Genomic DNA, 20,494 nt, shown 5'->3' on the forward strand with positions numbered 1-20,494 from the left:
TTTTATTTATTTATTATGAACTCAAATATTTATACAATTACTATTAGATCATATATTCTTTCTTTTTTAACAGTTTATATTCTTAAAATACATAATCTAAATAAAATAAGATGTTCTATTTAAAATTCAGTTTACTTTTAAGAAGATTTCTGTGAACTTCAATAACTAAACTGTGGAACCAATCTAGATGCCCATCAGTTAATGAATGGATAAAGAAAATGTGGTGTATACACACACACACACACACACACACACACACATACACACACACACACACACGCAATGGAATACTATTCAGCACTAAAAGAGAATAAAATCATGGCATTTGTGGGTAAATGGATGGAATTGGAGAACATAATGCTAAGTGAAGTTAGCCAATCCCAAAAAAAACAAATGCCGAAATGTTTTCTCTGATATAAGGAGGCTGATTCATAATGGGGTTACAGGGAGCATGGGAGGATTCGATGGACTCTAAATAGAGCAAAGGGGAGGGAAGCTGGCGGGGAAATGGGGGTAGGAAAGATGGTGGAATGAGATGAACACCATTACCTTAAGGACATGTATGAAGACATGAATGATGTGACTCTACTTTGTGTACAACCAGAGATATGAAAAATTGTGCTCTATATGTATAATATGAATTGTAATACATTCTGCTGTCATATAAAACAAATCAGAATAAAAAAGATTTCTGTGAACTTAATATTTGAATATAATGTTTCTTTTCCTACTAGTTCTTTTTAGTTACACATGACAATTGAATACATTTTTATATGATTACACAAGCATGAAATATATCTTATTCTAATTAGGAACTCATTCTTGTGGATACACACTATGATGAAATTCACTGCAGTGTATTCATACTTGTACATAGGAAAATTATGACAGATTCATTCCACTGTCTTTCCTTTTCCTATCCCCCATCTCTTCCTTTCATTCCCGTTTTCTGATCTATTGAACTTCTATCCTCCCCCAGGCTTATTGTGGGTTAGCTTTCACATATCAGAGAAACATTCAACCTTTGGTTTGGGGGAATTGGCTTATTTCACTTAGCATGATAGTTCCATCCAGTTCCATCCATTTACTGGAAAATGTCATAAAGTTATTCTTCTTAATGGCTGAGTAATACTCCATTGTATATATATACAACATTTTCTTTATCCATTCATGTATTGAATGGCACCTAGGTTGGCTCCATAGCTTAGTTGTAATGAATTGAGCTGCTGTAAACATTGATGTGGCTGCATCATTGTAGTATGTTGATTTAAAATCCTTTGGATATACACTGAGGAGTTGGATAGTTGGATCAACTGGTGGTTCCATTCCTAGTTTTCTGAGGAATCTCCATACTGCTTTCCAGAGTGGTTGCACCAATCTGCAATCCCACCAACAATGTACGAGTGTTCCCTTTCCCCATATTCTCACAAACATTTATTGCTGCTTATATTCTTGATAATTGCCATTCTGAACAGATGAAATTTCAGTATAGTTTTAATTTGCATTTTTCTAAATGATAGAGATGTTTAACATTTTTTCATATATTTGCTGATGATTCATATTTCTTCTTTTGACAAGCGTTTTTTCAAACCCTTTTGCCCAGTATGAAAAATTGTGCTGTATGTGTGTAATAAGAATTGTAATGCATTCCAGTGTCATGTTTTTTTAAAAAATCAATTAAAAAATTTTTTTAAAAACCCTTTTGCCCATTTTTTGATTGGGTTATTTGGGTTTTTTGGTATTAAGTTTTTTGAGTTCTTTATATGTTCTGGAAATTAATGCTCTGAGATGCAGGTGGAAAAGATTTTCTCCCATTGTATAGGCTCTCTCTTCCCACTCTTGATTGTTTCTTGATAGTAAGGCCATTTTAACAATATTAATTCTGCCTATCCAAGGTCATTGGAGGTCTTTCCATCTTCTAAGGTCTTCCTCAATTTCCTTAGCATTCTGTAGTTTTTGATGTAGAGGTCCTTCGCCACTTTTGTTAGATTGACTTCTAAGTATTTTGTTGGTTTGGTTTTTTTGTTTTGTTTGGTTTGAGGTTATTGTGAATGGGATGGTTTTCATAATTTCACTTTTAGCTGATTCATCATTAGAGTATAAAAACACAATTGATTTATGGGTATAAATTTTGTACCCTGCTACTTTGCTGAGTTAATTTATGAGTTCCAGAAGTTTTCTGGTACAGATTTTTTGGGTCTTCTAAATATAGGATCATGTCATCGGCAAACAGAGAGAGTTTGAGCTCTCCTTTTCTTATTTTTATTACTTTAGTTTCTTTCTTTTGCCAAATTTCTCAAGCTAGAGTTTCAAGGATTATGTTGAATAGAAGTGATGAAGTGGGTATCCCTGTCTTGCTCCTATTTTTAGAAGGAATTCTTTCATTTTTTTCTCCATTTAAAATGAGGTTGACCTTGAATCTGTCATATATAGCTTTTACAATGTTGAGGTATATTTCTTCTATCCCTATTTTTTCTAGTGTTTTAAATATGAATGTATGCTATATTTTGTCAAATGCTTTTTCTGCATTGAGATAATCATGTGATTCTTTTAAGTATATTTTTGTGATGAATTATATTTATTGATTACTGTATGTTAAACATGCATCCCTGTGGTGAACCCACTTGATCATGGTGCTCTATCTTTTTACTGTGTTTTTGTATGTGATGTGCCATATTTTAGTAAGAATTTCTGCATCTGGGATGAGGTGTAGCTCAGTGGTAGAGCACCTGCCTTGCATGTGTGGGGCACTGGGTTCAATCCTCAGCACTACGTAAAGATAAATAAATAAAGATATTGTGTTTATCTACAACTAAAAAAAATTTTTTAAATAAGAATTTCTGCATCTATGTTTATCAAGGATATTGGTCTGAAATTTTCTTTCCATGATGTGTCTCACTTGGTTTTGGTATCAGGATGATACTAGCTTCACAGAATGAGTTTGGAAGAGTTCCTTCCTCTTCTATTTCATGGAATAATTTGAGGAGGATTGATATTAGTTTTTCTTTAAAGGTCTGGTAGAACTCGGTTGAGAAGCCAGTCTGGTTGTGGACTTTTCTTTGTTGGTAGGTTTTTGATGGCTTTTTCATTACTTGAAATTGATCTGTTTAAATTTTCATTTTTCTTTATCTTTCTGTGTGTGTGGTTTTTTGGGGGGTGGTAATGGAGACTGTACCCAGGGGTTCTCTATCACTTAGTTACACACCTAGTTCTTTTATTTTTTATTTTAAATCAGTGTCTCTCCAAATTTCTGAGGCTGGACTCAAACTTATGATCCACCTGCTTCAGCCTTCTGAATCGTGGAGATTACAGGAGTGTATCATGAGGACTGGCATTACTGGACATTCTAATCTCCCTGGAGATTTTTTTAGTACACTTCAAATGACTACTAATGACATCTATCAATCTTTGTCTTTTGTTTTCCTAATCATACCTGGGTTTCAGATTTCCACATCAGACAGCTGCTCAAGGCCAACTTTCTGTGCATACAAATACAAGAGTGTCACCTTTCTCATCACATTGGATACCTTCTCAACAGTTCCCCATTGGCTCTCTTTACCTGTTCCATCCATACTTTGGCACAAATTCCCATGATGCTTGCTCTGATGGACACATCCTATCAGTACTTCATTACAGTACCTTCATTGTATTCTTACATAACTAAGGTAGTCAATTGAGAATGTATTGTACAAGAGATATTCAGACTATTTTAGCAGTCTGAAATGCTTGCATGATCAAAATAACATCCTCATTAAATGGAGATCTTGTGTTTCTACATGGGGTGTACTCTTGCCTCTTTAAAAACAGGGTACTAATCCATGGAGAAATGGCAGATGAGCTACCACAAAAACTATCTCACTGTGCCATAACACCAGCTCCCCTGTCTCCAGTACCTAGCAAAACTAGTTTATACTCATGGGATAACATAAATCCAAATACAGAGAAATGTATGTAACCTGTATCGAGTTTCAGTCTGGGTAAAGAGATGGGAGGGGAGGGTTCTGATGCAGGAATTGGAGAAAAAATATATGCTTCTTTCAAGTTACAAAGTGGCACCCTCTATTTCTTGATTTTAAAATTCTGATCATATGTAATTTGGTTCTAACATTGACCAAAAATCATTTTACACAAAGCTGTAATACAAAGAAAATCAACTTAATCTCCATTCAAATATTTGCTGAATATCCTCAATTTTACCAACCTAAAATCACATGCATAAATTTGATTCTTAGGACTAAGAAAAACCACACATCCTAATGGAAGTGTGAAATAAGATATATCATTATTATTTGTAAGAGTATTTGCAAAAGTGAGATTTGAGAAGACTAAAGTGAAATTCTATAATAAATACTATTTAGAGTATAAGTAGAGAAATCACCAACTTTGGTTGTTGTTGCTTTTTGAACTCTTTTTTCCTTAGTAAGGTATGTATTATAGCATACTATTAAGCAACAGTTTAGATTTTATGCAATCCACGCTAAATATTGACATTAAGGTGTCAACAAGAGCCAAAATTCAAATAGTACTCTGAGAGAATAAGTGAGAATACTCATGGATCAGAAATAACTGAAAATTCATTACTAGGGACCACAAGCCATCAACTAGGATCTCTTTAGAAACTGTATGCCTCTAATAAAGTACTTGACTGTACAACCAGTTATACTGTTGATGCTTCCATATCTCTTCCTTCCAGTGATGAACAATTCACAAAATAAGATAGAGACTAATAATTTAGCAATATTTGCTTCAACTATTTATTGGGTTCCAGCAATGCAAGTTGAAGCATTTAGGAATACATCACAAAGATGTCTCAAAAAAAAAAAACTGAGAAAAAGAGAAAGCAAAAAAGGCATTAAGAAGAAGTGCTGGACCTGGGGCAATAGCTCAGCGATAAGAGCACTTGCCTAGCACATGTGAGGCCCTGGGTTTAATCCTCAGCACCACATACAAATGAATAAATAGAATAAAGGTATTTTAAAAAAATTCCTTCCTTAAAAAAAAAAGAAAGAAAAAGTGCTAACAAATCCTAATATTGGTAGAAACAAATTTCACTCATGTAGAGGACAATGTGTAGATAGATTATCAGCTACACATACATCATTTCATCCAAAATATTATTTGATCAAAGTTTTTAAAATTCTATCATTATGTAATGTTGTCAAGATTTGTCAATAAAACAGTATTATGAAAGTTATATTTCCATTTTAAAGTATTAGAATTATTATAGACCTTTTTACCTAATTACAATATAGCATATATACACAGTGGAGTTTTAATATCAATAAAAAATAATGAAATTATGCCATTTGCTGGATGGAATTTGGGACATTATATTAAGCAAAATAAGTCAAACTCAGAAAGTCAAGAGCTATATTATTTCATATGTAGAAGCTAGAGAGGAAAAATAAATTAGGTTGGGGGTGCATATCATGAGACGAACAGAGTAGAAGAGGGAACAAGGTTGTTGGGGTAAGTACTGGGAGACAAAACTAACCAAATTACATTGTTCTTCTGTGTATATGTACTAATATGTAACAAAGAATCCCACTATCATGTATAATTGTAATGCAATAATAAAAAAATAAATATAACTATACTGCTAATAATAAATCTAGTTATTTTAAATTATTCTTTTATAATGAAGGTTTTTTTCTTCTAAATTTCTAAATAGGACATTAAATGAATTACTGGAAATATATATATTTACTTGTTCACTTAAAACTATAATATAAATATGCTTTAAAAAATAAATACCCTCAAAAAAATAAAATATCTCCACCATTAACTTTCTTAACCTCTCATTAGTCACTATTAAAACTCATTTATATTCTGCCATTTATTACAAAGAAGCTGACAGCTATTGACAAATGTAATATTTCAACATACACAGTATAGTAGAATCTAACACTTAAATAGGGATTAAACTTCCAAATATATTTTGTAATTGAAACTACCTTAACAAATAAATGATTTTGGATTTCTTCCCCCAATCCAACACTCACTTGAGGGCTCAAGATATTTTTATTTGTTAATAAACCAAAAATAATAAAAGAACAAAAGATAGCTCAGTGCTCCTGAAATACGGCTACAAGTATAAGATACAGGTTATAAAATTAAAAATGGAACTTAGAAGGTTAAAATGGAATCACAACAGAACATTAGAAGCCTTGATGTCCATATCTCTGATTAACAATAAATAGCAAAAAACTACAGATAAAATGGAAAGACAAATACTTAGGAAAACTTCACAGCTCAATGTGGCTGAAATACTTCTCCTCTATTCTGATTCACTCATCTCTATCCCACCTAATGAGGAAAGAAATGTATAAAACTAATGTGGTTTTATTTCTCTAATTATTCTAATTATAATAAATAAGATGTAATAAATTAATGTGTAACAGCTATATATGTCTGAGAAAAAGATTACAAGCCTGAGGTTATCCTACTCATGGTCAACAAAATGTTAAACAAGATATTATAATGAATTACTGTTTATACAGGATATCATGCAGTATATGATGTATGCAGTTATATATGATACATAATGTGGTAACTGCATCAAAGAAAATGCTTTTAAAGGCAAGGATAATATCTACTATTAGGAGTTTGATATAGAGTATTCAATAAATATCCATGTGATATTTCAGAAGTTTCAAACAACATAATTAGGATTCCCTGGGCATTTCAAAACTGAGATACATTAAAGTATTTCTTTAGGATATACATATCAGACAGTCTGGTAAAATTCAGCTGGAACTTTCACAGTCACTTGTGAGTTTGAAACATAGAAGACAAAGAGAAAAACTACTGTTTTACTAGACTTCAGGGAAAAAGAGAAGATGAAAAATTCTGTCCCCAGACTGCCTCAGGATTTAAGACTACAACACTGGATCCTGCTGGATTTTTTAGCTGAACAGCCAATCCTGCAAAACTCAACTCGCCAGCCCCTACAATTCCATGAGTCAATTTCTTTTTTAAAAAAATATGTATTTTTTAGTTGTAGTTGGACACAATACCTTTATTTTATTTATTTATTTTTATGTGGTGCTGAGGATCGAACCCAGGGCCTCACATGTGCTAGGCGAGCGCTCTACTGCTAAGCCACAACTCCAGTCCCAAGCCAATTTCTTAAAATTATTTTCTCTCTCACTCTCCCTTCCCCTTCCTCCCTGCCAACACTCCTTCCCTCACATTATAAAATTTCATATACATAATTTCATATGATACAAAATATACTAATTTTGTGTTTGAGCACATTGTGGGGAACTAAATTCTATGCTTACTTCTGAACTTTGAGACAGTTCTAGAGGTGATGAGGATGGAGCAAAGATGGGGAGAAAGAAATGCTAAAACACTCAAATACCTCGAAAAATGAACAGCTATATGAAATTAATCATAACTTTTCAAGGAAAGTATTTAAGGGGAAACTAAGACAATGAAGAACAAATATGATGAACCCATGTTGCCAAAGTGAACTTACATACCATACAATTATTCTACTGAATAAAGATATCCACAAAATCACAGAAGATCATAAGTAAAAACAGATGAAATAATGATAATACGATTACATTTAGTTTGCTGACTGTATCAAGTAAGCAGTATAAACTCAAATGCATATGACAGGAAATAAAATTATTTGGTACATACTTGTGACAAAAAATTTTTTTGTGAAAGTACAGCTATCAAAGGCAGCGATTTTCTCCTGCAAGACTACGACGAGGATCCTAAAATTAGGGGGGAAAAAAAGGTGAAGGTGAAATTCTACGAATTGAATCGTAATTTACATTTCCTATAAATATTTCCTAGCAATATCTACCTCTAAAATAAAAATAATGAAATCTTTCATAAGATAGAGATTACCATAAAAAAAAAAAAACCTGAAGGAAAACTACCACCCCAAAAAATGTTTTCTCTTAATAAAGTTTCATTTTTTCATTCATTTTAAATCAGATAAATCAACATTAAGAATGGATAATATTAATAAACTGTTAGCCATTTACTAAAAGTGCTTTTCCACTGATGTTTCAGAGTCATGGAATTAAACATAAAATGGATTTATGTAATCTATCACTTAAAATGATTGCTGCATTACCAACATAACTCACACACAAAGAAATATAAGACAATTACATGTGGTGTAAATAAGTCATTTCTGATTGACTCAATATATTAAAATTCAAATGAGAATCTGTATAAATAGTATTTTTCACAGATACTAAGATTTATAAATAACCAGGAAAACAATTTATATTCAAATATATTTTCAAAATGTAATTTCTAAATACATCTGAATATGACTATTCCTCATAAGCTATTAATAGGAACCACCAAGTTTTAATAATTATTTCAAAAAATGCAATAAATGATTGTAATTATTATAAAATATTTAACATTAATTTTTTCCTAATGGGAATAGGTAAATCTAAACAACACATGCTGATACTTGAATGGAAAAATGGAGGGGGAGAGCATATTAAAATGCTGCTCTATTAATTTTGTTCACATGCTAAAAGAGAACAGTCTCATTTGCTGATGCAGAACTATTCTAATGAGTAATTACTGTTGTTTCTTGTAATTTTTTTCAGCTGGATTTGTTTAAAACTTTTCTAATTTTCTAATTTTTAATGAGCTGTTTGTTGTTAATGATAATATATGTACACTTTGTATATTCAAAGAGCAAAGAAAATAATCCTATAAAAGAAATAATATGAAGTTTTATAAATACCCAATAGTAAACTACATTTCTGTTCTGTTACTACAAGATTGCCCAAAACCTTCTCACTTACACACTGAGTCAGCACAACACCCTCAACACCTTTGTAAAAGAAAAGGCATTTTCACATGTAAATATTATTTACCAAGATCAACACTCATACTTTAAATACAATAGTTGTCATAAAAGTATCAAATAACGAAACACAAAATGAAAATATTCACCATTGTTAAGAGTCAACAGAACCAAATGAGGTTTGGGTATATATCTATTTATGTATGTATATGTATGGATAAGTGTGTGTATACTAGCAAACTGTTCTCTATTCCTTTTGTTTTGTTTTTGTTGTTGCGCTGAGGATAGAATCAAGGGCCTCCCATATACCAAGTATTTGCTCTAAAAGCTACATTTATAGTCCTTTATAATTTCTTTTAAATACACAGAATATTTAAAAGCAGGTGACTGTCAGACTGGATAATGATCAAGTTAAATATGTCAAGACCAAGACATTCAAAAAACACAAGTGGTTTAAAACTATAAAATGGAAAAATACATACCATGTAAATTGTAATCATAAGAGTTGGAATGGATAAATGATTACAAGATAAAATAAACATTAAGAACAGAAATATCAGAAGTCACAAAGGACAGTTCATAAAGATGAAAGGATCACAAAGCAAGAAAATAAAACATAATAATCATAAATTTATGTGTACCCAATAACAGAAATTCAGAAGATTTAAGGAAGAAAGTAACAATCATATGCAAATGAACCCTGAAAAAAAAATCAAAGAAACACAAGAAAAAGAAAATTGCAGATCAACCACCCTCATGAATATAGATGCAAAAATAAAATCCAAAAGCATATAAAAAGAATTTTAGATAACACCACCAAAGTTTCATTCAAAGATTCAAGAATGGTTTTAACATTAGGAAGTCAACCAAAATAATTTACTCTTTTAACAGATCGAAAATAAAACATACAATCATCTTAATAAGGACTTTGCTAAATTTAATACCAAATTAACAAACAAAGACAAAACTGTCAGCAAACTAGAAAAGGAACTTCCTACAATGATAAACAACAAGCATTTCACGTCACTCTTAAGGGGCAAGGGAGGGACAGGTCATAGCTAGAAACAAAATTAGATATTTAGCTAGACTGATCAAAAAAAAAAAAAGAGCATTCACAACTTTGATATTCCTAGATATTTCACAGCCATTACATTGATAATAAATACTACAATTTTATTCCAATACTTAATACAACCTAATGGGAAAATTTTTTGAAACAAATAAGTTATCAAAACTGGTATCAGAAAGAATTTTAAAATCTGAAAAGACTTGTAAACATAAAGTAAATTGAATTTCTAACTGAAATTTTGCCTACAAATAAGTGGTATTACCTTTCATGTTCAGAGTTCCAATTCATCTAGAATTGATAGTTAAGTCGGAATTAAGACTTCTTTTTGTTGTTGTTCTATACAAATATGCAAACAAAACTGGTTGAAAAAACCTGAGCTAAAGGACACCTTTATGTCAAGTCATATAAGTGTATGTCTAATCCCAGAGTCTATTTCATTGCACTGGTGTATTTCTCTTTCATCAACATCAGACCTGTAAAATTACTGTACTAATAGACAGTAATATAATTTTGGTCAAAAATAATATTGAAATAATAAACCTTTCATGCCATAAAAAGTGGTCTTTATTATTGGTTTATTTAGATCTTACTAAACCTCTCCAATTCAAAATTCTGTGATTACATGTTCTACACATCTTTTATTTACTTTATTTGTAGAATTTTAATAGCTTTCGATGCTAAAAGATATGTTGATTTTTCCAATTTTCACACTGCATTTGTTTATTTCTGCATAAGCAAATACAATTTATTTCAACCAAGAATACTGCTAAATTATCAATACCAACAATATGAGGCATGTCACCCTCACAAGGAAAGGATCTGTGGCTTTTTCTACTCATAAATGACCTGATCCTCCCCAAGAGTCTCAGTGCTCTCAAATCATTCACTGAATAATATATTCCCCCTGACACACACACACACACACACACACACACACACACACACACAAATTTAAAATACCACCTTATCACAAATCAAATTCCAAAATATATAAAATTCTGGAGGTAACAATATTTTTTCCAATTTCAATTAAAAGGCAGAGACGCAGCTCAAAAAGCAAAAGGAAAAAAATCTTAGGAGATAAAGTCAGAGAAGCAGCAAAAAAAGCAAAGATACTAGATGTTCTTATAGGCCATGGGAAGTAAGCCAAGAGAGAGAATAGAATAGAAAAATGGAATATTCTGGCATAATTTTTAAAAGATAGATTCTGGCACTATATTAAGAACAGGTCACTATGGAGGAAAGCAAGTAACAATTTGAAAGCAGAGAACTTGAAGAATACCACAATAATCCAGGTAAAAGATAGTGATTTAGAACAGAGTACAGCAATGATTGTAGTGAGAAGCGATTAAGTTATTAATAAAATTTTGAAAGTGGAGCTGAACAGGATTTGTCCATGGACTGCAATAAGGTAGCAAAGAAAAACAGAAGTTAAAAATGGACGAAGAAGTTGGGTGTGGTGACACACGCCTATAATTCCAAACAATTTGGGAGGGTAAGGTAACATGATCCCAGGCTCAAAGCCAGCCTCAGCAACTTAGTGAGGCCCTAAGCAACTTAGTGATACCCTGTCTCAATAAAAAATAAAAGGGCTGGTGATGTAGTTCAGAGATAGAGTACCTTTGGTTCAAAACCTAGTACAAAAAAAAAAAAAAAAAAAAAATACCTAAATTTAAAAGCTAAATCTACAAAATTCTCATAAGAAAGAACCAGTGTGAATGCTCATAACCTTGGAGTAAACAATGGTTTCTTATTCATTTACTATTGCATAACAATAGTAAATGCAACAAGGAAAAAACTGGAATTGGACATCACCACTATTAAAAACTTTTGTGCCTGAAATGACACCACAAAGAAAGTGAACAGATAATCCACAGCATGTGAGAAAAGTTTGGCAAGTAATGCATTTGATAAATAACTTATCTAGAATGTACACAGACTTTTCTTCAATTTAATAATAAAAAGACAAATAATCAAATTTTAAAATGGGCAAAGAATCAAAATAGATATTTCTGGAAGGAACAAATCAAATGGTAAATAAGCACATGAAATGATGCTAAATATCATTACTCACTAAGGGAACATGAAATAAAACTACAAAAAGATACCACTTCACAACCACTAGACAATAGAAAACAATGAAGAGGGGCTGGGGTTGTAGCTCCGTGATAGAGTGGTTGCCTAGTACATGTAAGGCACTGTATTCAATCCTCAGCACCACAAACAAATACATCAGTAAAATAAAGGTGTTGTGTTCATCTACAACTTAAAAAAAAAAAAAAATTTAAAACAAAACAGCAAAGAACATCTGCCTAGCGTTTACAAGGTCCTGGGTAAAAATCCCAGCATCACCCAAAAATAATAGTAAGTGTTGGTGAGAAAGAAAGTAGAGAAAATAAAACCCTCACATATTATTGGTAGAAATGTAAAATGATACAGCCATGTTGGAAAACAGCTTAGCTGTTCCGCAAAAAGTTAAACTGCTAGTTCTAAACACAAGAGAAATGAAAATATATGTTCAATTAAAAACCTATATAGGAAAATTCAAGGCAATATTCCCAAGAACATGAAAATAGAAATAACCCAAAAGTTTATCAGTTAATAAACTGATAACAAAATGTGGCATATCCATGTAAAATTCAATCATAAAAAGGAATAAAATATTGATACATGTTCCTTGTAAAGGAACCTAAAAAACAATAAGGTATGTGAAGGAAGTCAGTCAGAAAGATCACATATTGTATTTCATTTTCATAAAACATCCAGAACAGGGCTGGGGTTGTGACTCAGCGGTAGAGTGCTTGCCTAGTACATGCAAGGCACTGGGTTCGATCATCAGCACCAAATAAAATTAAATGGATAAAATAAGGATATTGTGTCCAACTACAACTAAAAAAAAATATTTTTTAAAAATTATCTGGGCTGGGGATGTGGCTCAAGCAGTAGCGCGTTCACCTGGCATGCGTGAGGCGCTGGGTTCGATCCTCAGCACCACATACAAATAAAATAAAGATGCTGTGTCCACCGAAAACTAAAAAATAAATATTAAAAAATTCTCTCTCTCCTCTCCTCTCCTCTCCCCTCCCCTCCCCTCCCCTCCCCTCCCCTCCCCTCCCCTCCCCTCCCCTCCCCTCCCCTCTCTCTCTCTCTCTCTCTCTCTCTCTCAAAAAAATGTCCAGGACAGACATAATCATAGCAATATAAAATAAATTAGTGTTTAGACAGGCTAGGAAAAGGTAAAACAGGAAGTGACTACTGATGGGGATGTGGTGTCATGGTGTTTATTGATGGGAATTGCAAGACGTGTTCATACCAAAAAACCCACTAATATTGTATACTTTGTAAGGGTAGATTTTAAAGTATGTGAATTATACCACAAATTTTTTAAAGGCCCAAAGGATTTTGGCTGAAAGAATTGTCAGTGTAGTTACCACTCATTAAAATGGAGACAATGGCCGGAAGAGTAGGTTAATAAGGTTTCCATCTCAGAAATATTACACTTGAGATTTCATCTAGATATCAAAACAGAGCTATAAAAATAGGCAATTAAAGACATAGATCTAGAGAGTAATATTACAGATCAGAGAGAAAATTATTGATCATCTGTAAATTAACGGTATTAAGGAAATGAAAATAAATAAGAGCTTCTGAAGAGGAAATACAGCTGAAAAGAGAGATTCAAAGATGACAGCAATCCAACATGTATCCATTGGTGAAGGAATTCAGTAAAGTTAGAGGGAAAACCAAGAGCATGATGTCCCAAAAACCTAATGAGGATATTGTATTTAAAAAAAAGAAATTTTGATCACAGATGAATACACAGGGATGAAATTAGTGCTGAATATAAAATAGCAAATTACTGAATATTTGGTTAATGAGTCCTGAACACATGGCAGTATAATGAGATCTGAAAACTGATCCATATAGGAACCTGAGAACCAATGTCAACTTGAAGAGAGCAATGTCATATTGAACAAAAGAGGGAAAGGAAACCTCTCAATCTGGGGAAATTGCAGTGGGTACCATAGAGAGAATGTGGAGTCATGAAGAAAAGATTTGGATGATTACGTGAGATCAAATACACATGTAGAAATGATGCTACAAGGGAGGAACACAGGGAGTTCATTCACCAGAGAGGAAAAACACATGGACTATCTAGGTAGCAAATAGGTAGCAGGGGTGAAGTGGAAGTTTTCTTCTGAGTTCTCCTGATTCTTCTGTGTGGCCCTGACTGAAATTCAGAATATGCATACTGTTCAGCTAGTCAGACTTTTCGGGGCGTCTCAGTGACATATTTACCGTGCTGTGATTGTTCTGAAGACACAGTGGCTCTAACTACCATGAATAGCCCAAAATAAAAATCAATCCCAAAAGTAAAGAAAAACATAAAAAAGAATATTCATACTGTTGTTCCCCACATTTAATGTGCTTTTTTATATCTCTAAATGTCATCAAGTTTTGTGCTTCATCTTTACTTTCAATCAATTATATTATGATGTGTCCAAGAATATTTTTCTTCTTATTTATCCCCTTTGGTGTTCCTAGTGATCATAAATACATAATTTTTTGTTCTTCATAAAATTTGGGTAATTTTTTGAAATTTCAAATAGACTTTTTCTCATACCCCTGTCTTCTTAAATCTTCTCATCTCATAGATCAATGGAGTTTGATAATGTTTCTCCATTTCTTACCTCTCCTGTTCAACTTGTACACTTTCTACTGCTCCACCTAGAAGGTCTTATTTCTCGACTGAGATTTTCATTCACTATGATCACAAAGGTATACAAGGTATAATATGACTCAGGACATCAGGGAGATTAATCCTTTGGTTGGCTGAGTTCATAGTTGAAAATATTTTTGTTACAGGTGATTTAAGTTTACTTTAATTTACTAATATAATTGATAAGTTTGGTTTTAGCATCCCTTCCTGATGTGAATGCTTTGCTTTTACAGGGAAGAGGATTATTTTTCCTTTCTGAGGATATTAATTTTGTTTGGTTCTTATCATCTGACTCCTATCTATAGCACTTTACCTTTCTCTTTATTTTTCTCTTCTGCGATTTAATTTTAATCATGTCAGAAGTATTTGATATTTAGAGTCTATTCCACCATGAAAACACTTTCTTAGACCTGTATCTTAATCCAAATAAAAAGAAAAGAGGAAACCTCACTGCATTTTTTGACCTGATCTCTGAAGCTGCCCACCAACACTTCTACTTCATTGTAGTTACTTTAACTGAGTTATTGGGTTCACCCCCTATACTCTAGTTTGGAGAAATTAAATCCTGATGCCTGAAGTGTAGATTATCAAATAATAACACAATATTTTATACTATCCCTGATGCTTTATTTCAAAATTTATTAAAATCATTTAATTATTGACATTCTTCCCACAAATAAGCAGCATATACTCTACTCCCCCACCGTCTACCCTCTCTCATCCCTTTATGGCACCAACATGGAGTCTCACCCTCTGCATCAGGTACAGCTGCAGAGGACAATCCTTTGGTACACTTCTTTAAATAAAACCCCTCATATACAATTACTCTCAATATGAAGACTATGAATTTAGAAGACAAGTTATTAGAAAACTTCTTCTACACACCAAGAATACACTGGTGGGACAGGCTGGTAATAACTACTAACTTTGGAAATGGTACATTTAGGCTGGTAAGGTTGGGGAGTAATCAACTGTTTCAGTCAGTGTTGCTACTCTGTTTCAGTTTCTAAATAAATGAATGTGATTAAGCCATACCTACCCTTAATCACATTCATTTATTTAGAGACACTAATTGCCTACTACCCAATAAGAAGGAGTTTTTGTTCATGGCCACATCTGTTCCTTCCCATTTCCCAACCCCTACTGACATTTTAGTAAGCTTCCAGGAAAAGAACCACAGTTTACCTATGTCCTTTCTGCACAAATTCTTGCCATATTGTCTTGAATTCCACACCATCTGCCATATCACCTCTTGCATGAGCTCTTGAAAAAAATCGTATTAGTCTCATATTTGATATTTTAAGTTAATAGTATTCATTCTTGCAGAGTTATAAACAAAGCATGAGCTACAGGTTAAACCTGCATTTATTGATGTAAATGCTTTTTGGAGAAGGATAAACTCAAATACAGGTGACTATATTTATCTCTGGAGAATAATAATTTCTTTTATTTATCTTGCAGAATTTCACCACTCATATATTTTTTATTAATTTTTGAAAGAAATAAAATTAGTTTTGATTTCCTATTTAATTTAAACTGAGCAAATAATGAAAACAACTGTAGTTTTTTGTTTATTTTCTCTGGTTTCTAGCATATCCACAGATCTGTAATATGAGAAAACTGATCTAAAAACTTCTCTATACTACTTCTTAGAATGTATTAAAGTTCCTCTTTGGCTAAATAATGTGTAAATTACTTTAGGATGGCACGTGAAATAGTTTTGGGGGTTAAATATATTATCTACTGAAACTATCAATAATGATGTTTTTTAATACGTCTATGATTTTGTTTTCACTAACTTGATTTCTCAGGATATAATTACCTTATCCTGGCATAGTATACTGTTTCTTCTATTTCCTATAACTTTCATGTTTTGCACTTAAATTCAAATAGTTCTGTCATTAGTGATAATGCACATTTTCTTTACTATACATTTGTTGGGTATATCTTTTTGCACTATCTCATTAAAATCTAATCTGAGAATCTGGTTTCTCTTAAATTTATTGAAATGCCAAAAATATTTTGTTTGTTGTGCTTCATATGTTTCCTTTTGATGACAAAATTTATATCTTGCCTCATTCTTGGTTCAAGACATTCATCATCCTAGGCCTTCAGTTTTCTCAAGTGTAAAAGGAAAGAATTCAGTAATGAAAGATTACTATGTTCCTTTCTCCACTTATATTCTGTGGTTATAATCTGTCATTATCACCAAAGGTCAAGTAGAAGTTCAACCTAGATTTGAATATGTCCAATTTAATAAAATAAATCATAAAGAAGGAAAACCAATCCGGTGCATGTTTTAGCTCCACTATGTAGCATGAGGTATTTCTTACCTCCCAGAAAAATTATAGTTCATATCATAAGTCAGTAAACACAGAGAAGTATACACATTGTATATATAAAAAGGTTGCTCAGAACATCTATGATGTCTCAGATACTTTCTATTGTTTTTCACTGTGTTTTTAAAATAGTGGTTAAATCCCATTGCAATGAATTCATATTTCCCTCATGGCTCAAGATAGAAGTCTGAAAATATTCAATTAAGGGATCTTAGAGCTATTTTATAGGACATAATTTTGAAGATATTTCCTTAATATTTTTAAAAATCTTCAAGTCATGGAACTCGTAGTTCTCTATATGCCCAGGATGTAGATCATACCTGAATAAGAAATATGAAAAAATGCTTACCGCTTGTTGCAGTGGAGGTCATAAATAGGTGTTTTAAACTGAATGGACTTGACCATCTCTCCAGTACGAAGTGAATATAGGTCGACACAACAATAAGGTGGGCTTGTCCTAAAAGAAGAAAAAAGTCATTATTTTTAAAAAGGAGAGCTGCCACAGTACTTGCCTAGCATGTGCAAGGCCGTAGTTTCAATCTCCTGCACCATAAAAATAAATAAATATATAATAAAAACATTTAAAAAATACAATACATTTTCCTAACATAATATTAAATCCCTTATTAACATGCTACTAGTAAATAAATTCAAAATTTAAAAAAAACACTCATACTACATCCCTATAAACTTGAGAATGTACAAAATTTGGGGAAAGAAAAAAAAATCTATCATTCACCAAGTTGATATTCTACAGAAAAAAAACATGATAATCTCGTTAGATGCAGAAACTTAAGCTATAATTTTAAATACATTCACAATAAGAAATATTTCCTTAATCTGATAAGGGCACTAGACTTAAAACTAGTGAACAACACATACAACTATAAAATGCTAAGAGGAACTAGATAAGATCACTGTCATCACTTCAATTCAACATAGTACAGAAGGTTCTATGCATAAGAAAAGGAATTATTCCAAGGAAAAAAAAACATCATTATTTGCTGAAAACCTGACTGTTGGAAACTTATACTACAATTCTATTAGTAGAAAAATATCCAGACAACGCTACTCAGAAAGCACAAAATATTAAAATTAATATGTGTATTTATCAAAGTCATCAGATACAAAGTTACTATAAAAATGTCACCCGTATTTTTGTAAATTAAGAAAAACTAAGGGCTGGGGATGTGGCTCGGTGGTCAAGTGCTCATAAGTTCAATCTTCATACCAAAAAAAAAAAGAAAGAAAAAAAAGAAAAACTAGAGGCCATCTACGGTGACACACACTACTCAGGAGGTTGGGGCAGGAGGTTCACAAGTTCAAAGCCAACCTCAGCATTTAACAAGACATTAAGCAACTTAGTGAGACCTGGTCTCAAAATAAAAAATAAAAAGTGTTGGGGATGTGGCTCAGAATAAGGTGCTCTGGTAAAACCCCCCTCCAAAAAAAGATGGAAAACAGAACAAAATAGATATTTCCCTTCCTCCACAAAATAAGGTATACAGATGGCTAACAGGTATATGAAAAATACTCCACACAACACTAATTGACAGAGAAATAAAAACAATAGTGAGCTATCACCTCACTCCAGTCAGAATGGTTATTATCAAAAAGACTACAGAAAACAAGTGCTGGTGAGGATATAGACAAATGGGAAGCTTGTATGTTTATGGAAATATAAATTAGTAATGCCATTCATTAAGAAAACAGTATAGAGATTCATCAGAAAATTAACAATATCTATCATATGATCCAGCAACTCTACCACTTGATTCATACCCCATGGAAATAAAATCATTATGTCTAAAAGACTTGTGTCTTTCCCATATTAATTGCAGCACTATTCAAAATAGCTAAAAAATGAATATAACCTAAGTGTCCATCAACAGATTAATGAATAAAGAAAATATGGTATATACACACAATGAAATACTATTCATCTTCAAAAAAAGTTACAAAATCCTGTCATTCACAACAACATGGATGGAACTAGAGGTCATTAGATTAAGTGAAATAACGTAGACACAGAATGCTCTCACTCATTTGTGGAATCAAGAAGAGTTGCTCTCATAGAAGTTGAGAGTAGAATGGTGGCTATCAGAGGCTGGAGAGTGTAGTGGAAAGAGAAGGGTGTGGACAAAGTGGATAACAGGTATTAAGTTACAATTAGATAGAAGAATGGAATTCTGATTTGCCTCTGCACAGTAGGATGATCACAGATAATAATAATGTACATTTTAAATAGCTAAAAGAATGTATTTCAAAAGTTTTACCATAAAGAAATGAAGTTTGGGGAATAAATAAGTATTGCACAATGTTTACATGTATTGAGACAGCACACTATCCCATTAACATATATAATTTCAAAGCTTCTGGTTTGATTTAAAAATTAATTTAATCTAAAAATTTTTTTACAGACAGTAGAAAAAGAAGAACAAATTAAAAACCAATGATAATTGGATGAGGGAATTAATAAAAATTAAACAATTGATAAAATGTGGGCAAGCGAAAGAAAGATAATGAAATTAAAGACTGTTCATTATTAAATTTTAAAAGAGCTAACTCTAGACAAAATGTTTAAAAATAAATAAATAAAAGAAATATAAAGAAAGAAGTAGGAAATATTCAGATGACACAAACAAATCCCTTAACATGCAAAATTATCAAGAGTCCTGAAATAAACTCACATTTGCATGGCCAATTTATTTTCATCAAAGGCATAATATAATTAAATACTGAAATAGTCTTTTGATCAAATGGTACTAAAATTGTCAATAGTCAAAATTGTACAGTGTCTAGAACAAAATTTAGGGAAAAAATCTCTGCAACCTACTTCTTAAATAGGAAAAAGAACACATGAAAATATATATACAGCAAATATAACAAAGTTCATCAAATGTAATAATTTTATTTAATAATTTTACAAAAATTTTATAATTTTTGTAACAGACAGATATATGAAAATGAAAAATAATATTGTAAGGAAATTTTCCAAAATATACATCTGACAAAAGGTTTATATCTAAAATATAAAAAAGAATACCTATAAATCAATATAATTATGCATTAAACTTTTAAAGTGGATATAATATATGAAAAGGTATTTCACCAAATAAGATATATGGATAGCTAGTAAGCACATACAATATTTAAATAATTAAGTATCAGGGAAATGCAAATTAAAATCTCTAAGGAATACCACTAGAATTAGTCAGGTTTAATACAAAGCATAAAAAAAAAAATGCAAAGTGATTGATACTCTCGCTAATTAATGACAAGGATAAAGAAAGGCACAATAACTTTGAAAAGGAGATTACCTGTTATTTTTAAAAAGTTAATATATTTTGCCTCATATATGGTTAAGTATTTTATTATTAATAGCAACATATATGAAAAACAAATGTTAATCAACAGAAGAACCTTAAAATATTGATCCAAGGGAATAATATTCTACATTTAAAAGTAATAATTTATCCATAAAACAACAGAAATCAATTTCAAAACTATGATGAATGGGGGGGTGTCATCCTATGTAAAAGCTAAATACTGCATGATTCCTTCTCTATAAAATG

General features: G+C 31.9%; 1 protein-coding gene across 6 annotated transcripts in view; it reads right to left on the bottom strand.

The window, feature by feature from the left end:
* Bcas3 (BCAS3 microtubule associated cell migration factor) overlaps positions 1-20,494 on the bottom strand; it is a 582,041-nt gene that overhangs the window by 417,032 nt on the left and 144,515 nt on the right. For all 6 annotated transcript variants that reach the window (XM_076870607.1, XM_076870604.1, XM_076870605.1 and 3 more), the window contains exons 8-9: positions 17,269-17,376; positions 7,651-7,727 (exon numbers count right to left, since the gene is read on the bottom strand). In XM_076870607.1, coding sequence (XP_076726722.1) covers positions 7,651-7,727; positions 17,269-17,376 — 185 coding nt within the window. The remainder of the gene's footprint in view (positions 1-7,650; positions 7,728-17,268; positions 17,377-20,494) is intronic.

The sequence above is a fragment of the Callospermophilus lateralis genome, chromosome 11, assembly GCF_048772815.1.
Source record: "Callospermophilus lateralis isolate mCalLat2 chromosome 11, mCalLat2.hap1, whole genome shotgun sequence".
Classification (NCBI taxonomy): Eukaryota; Metazoa; Chordata; class Mammalia; order Rodentia; family Sciuridae; genus Callospermophilus; species Callospermophilus lateralis.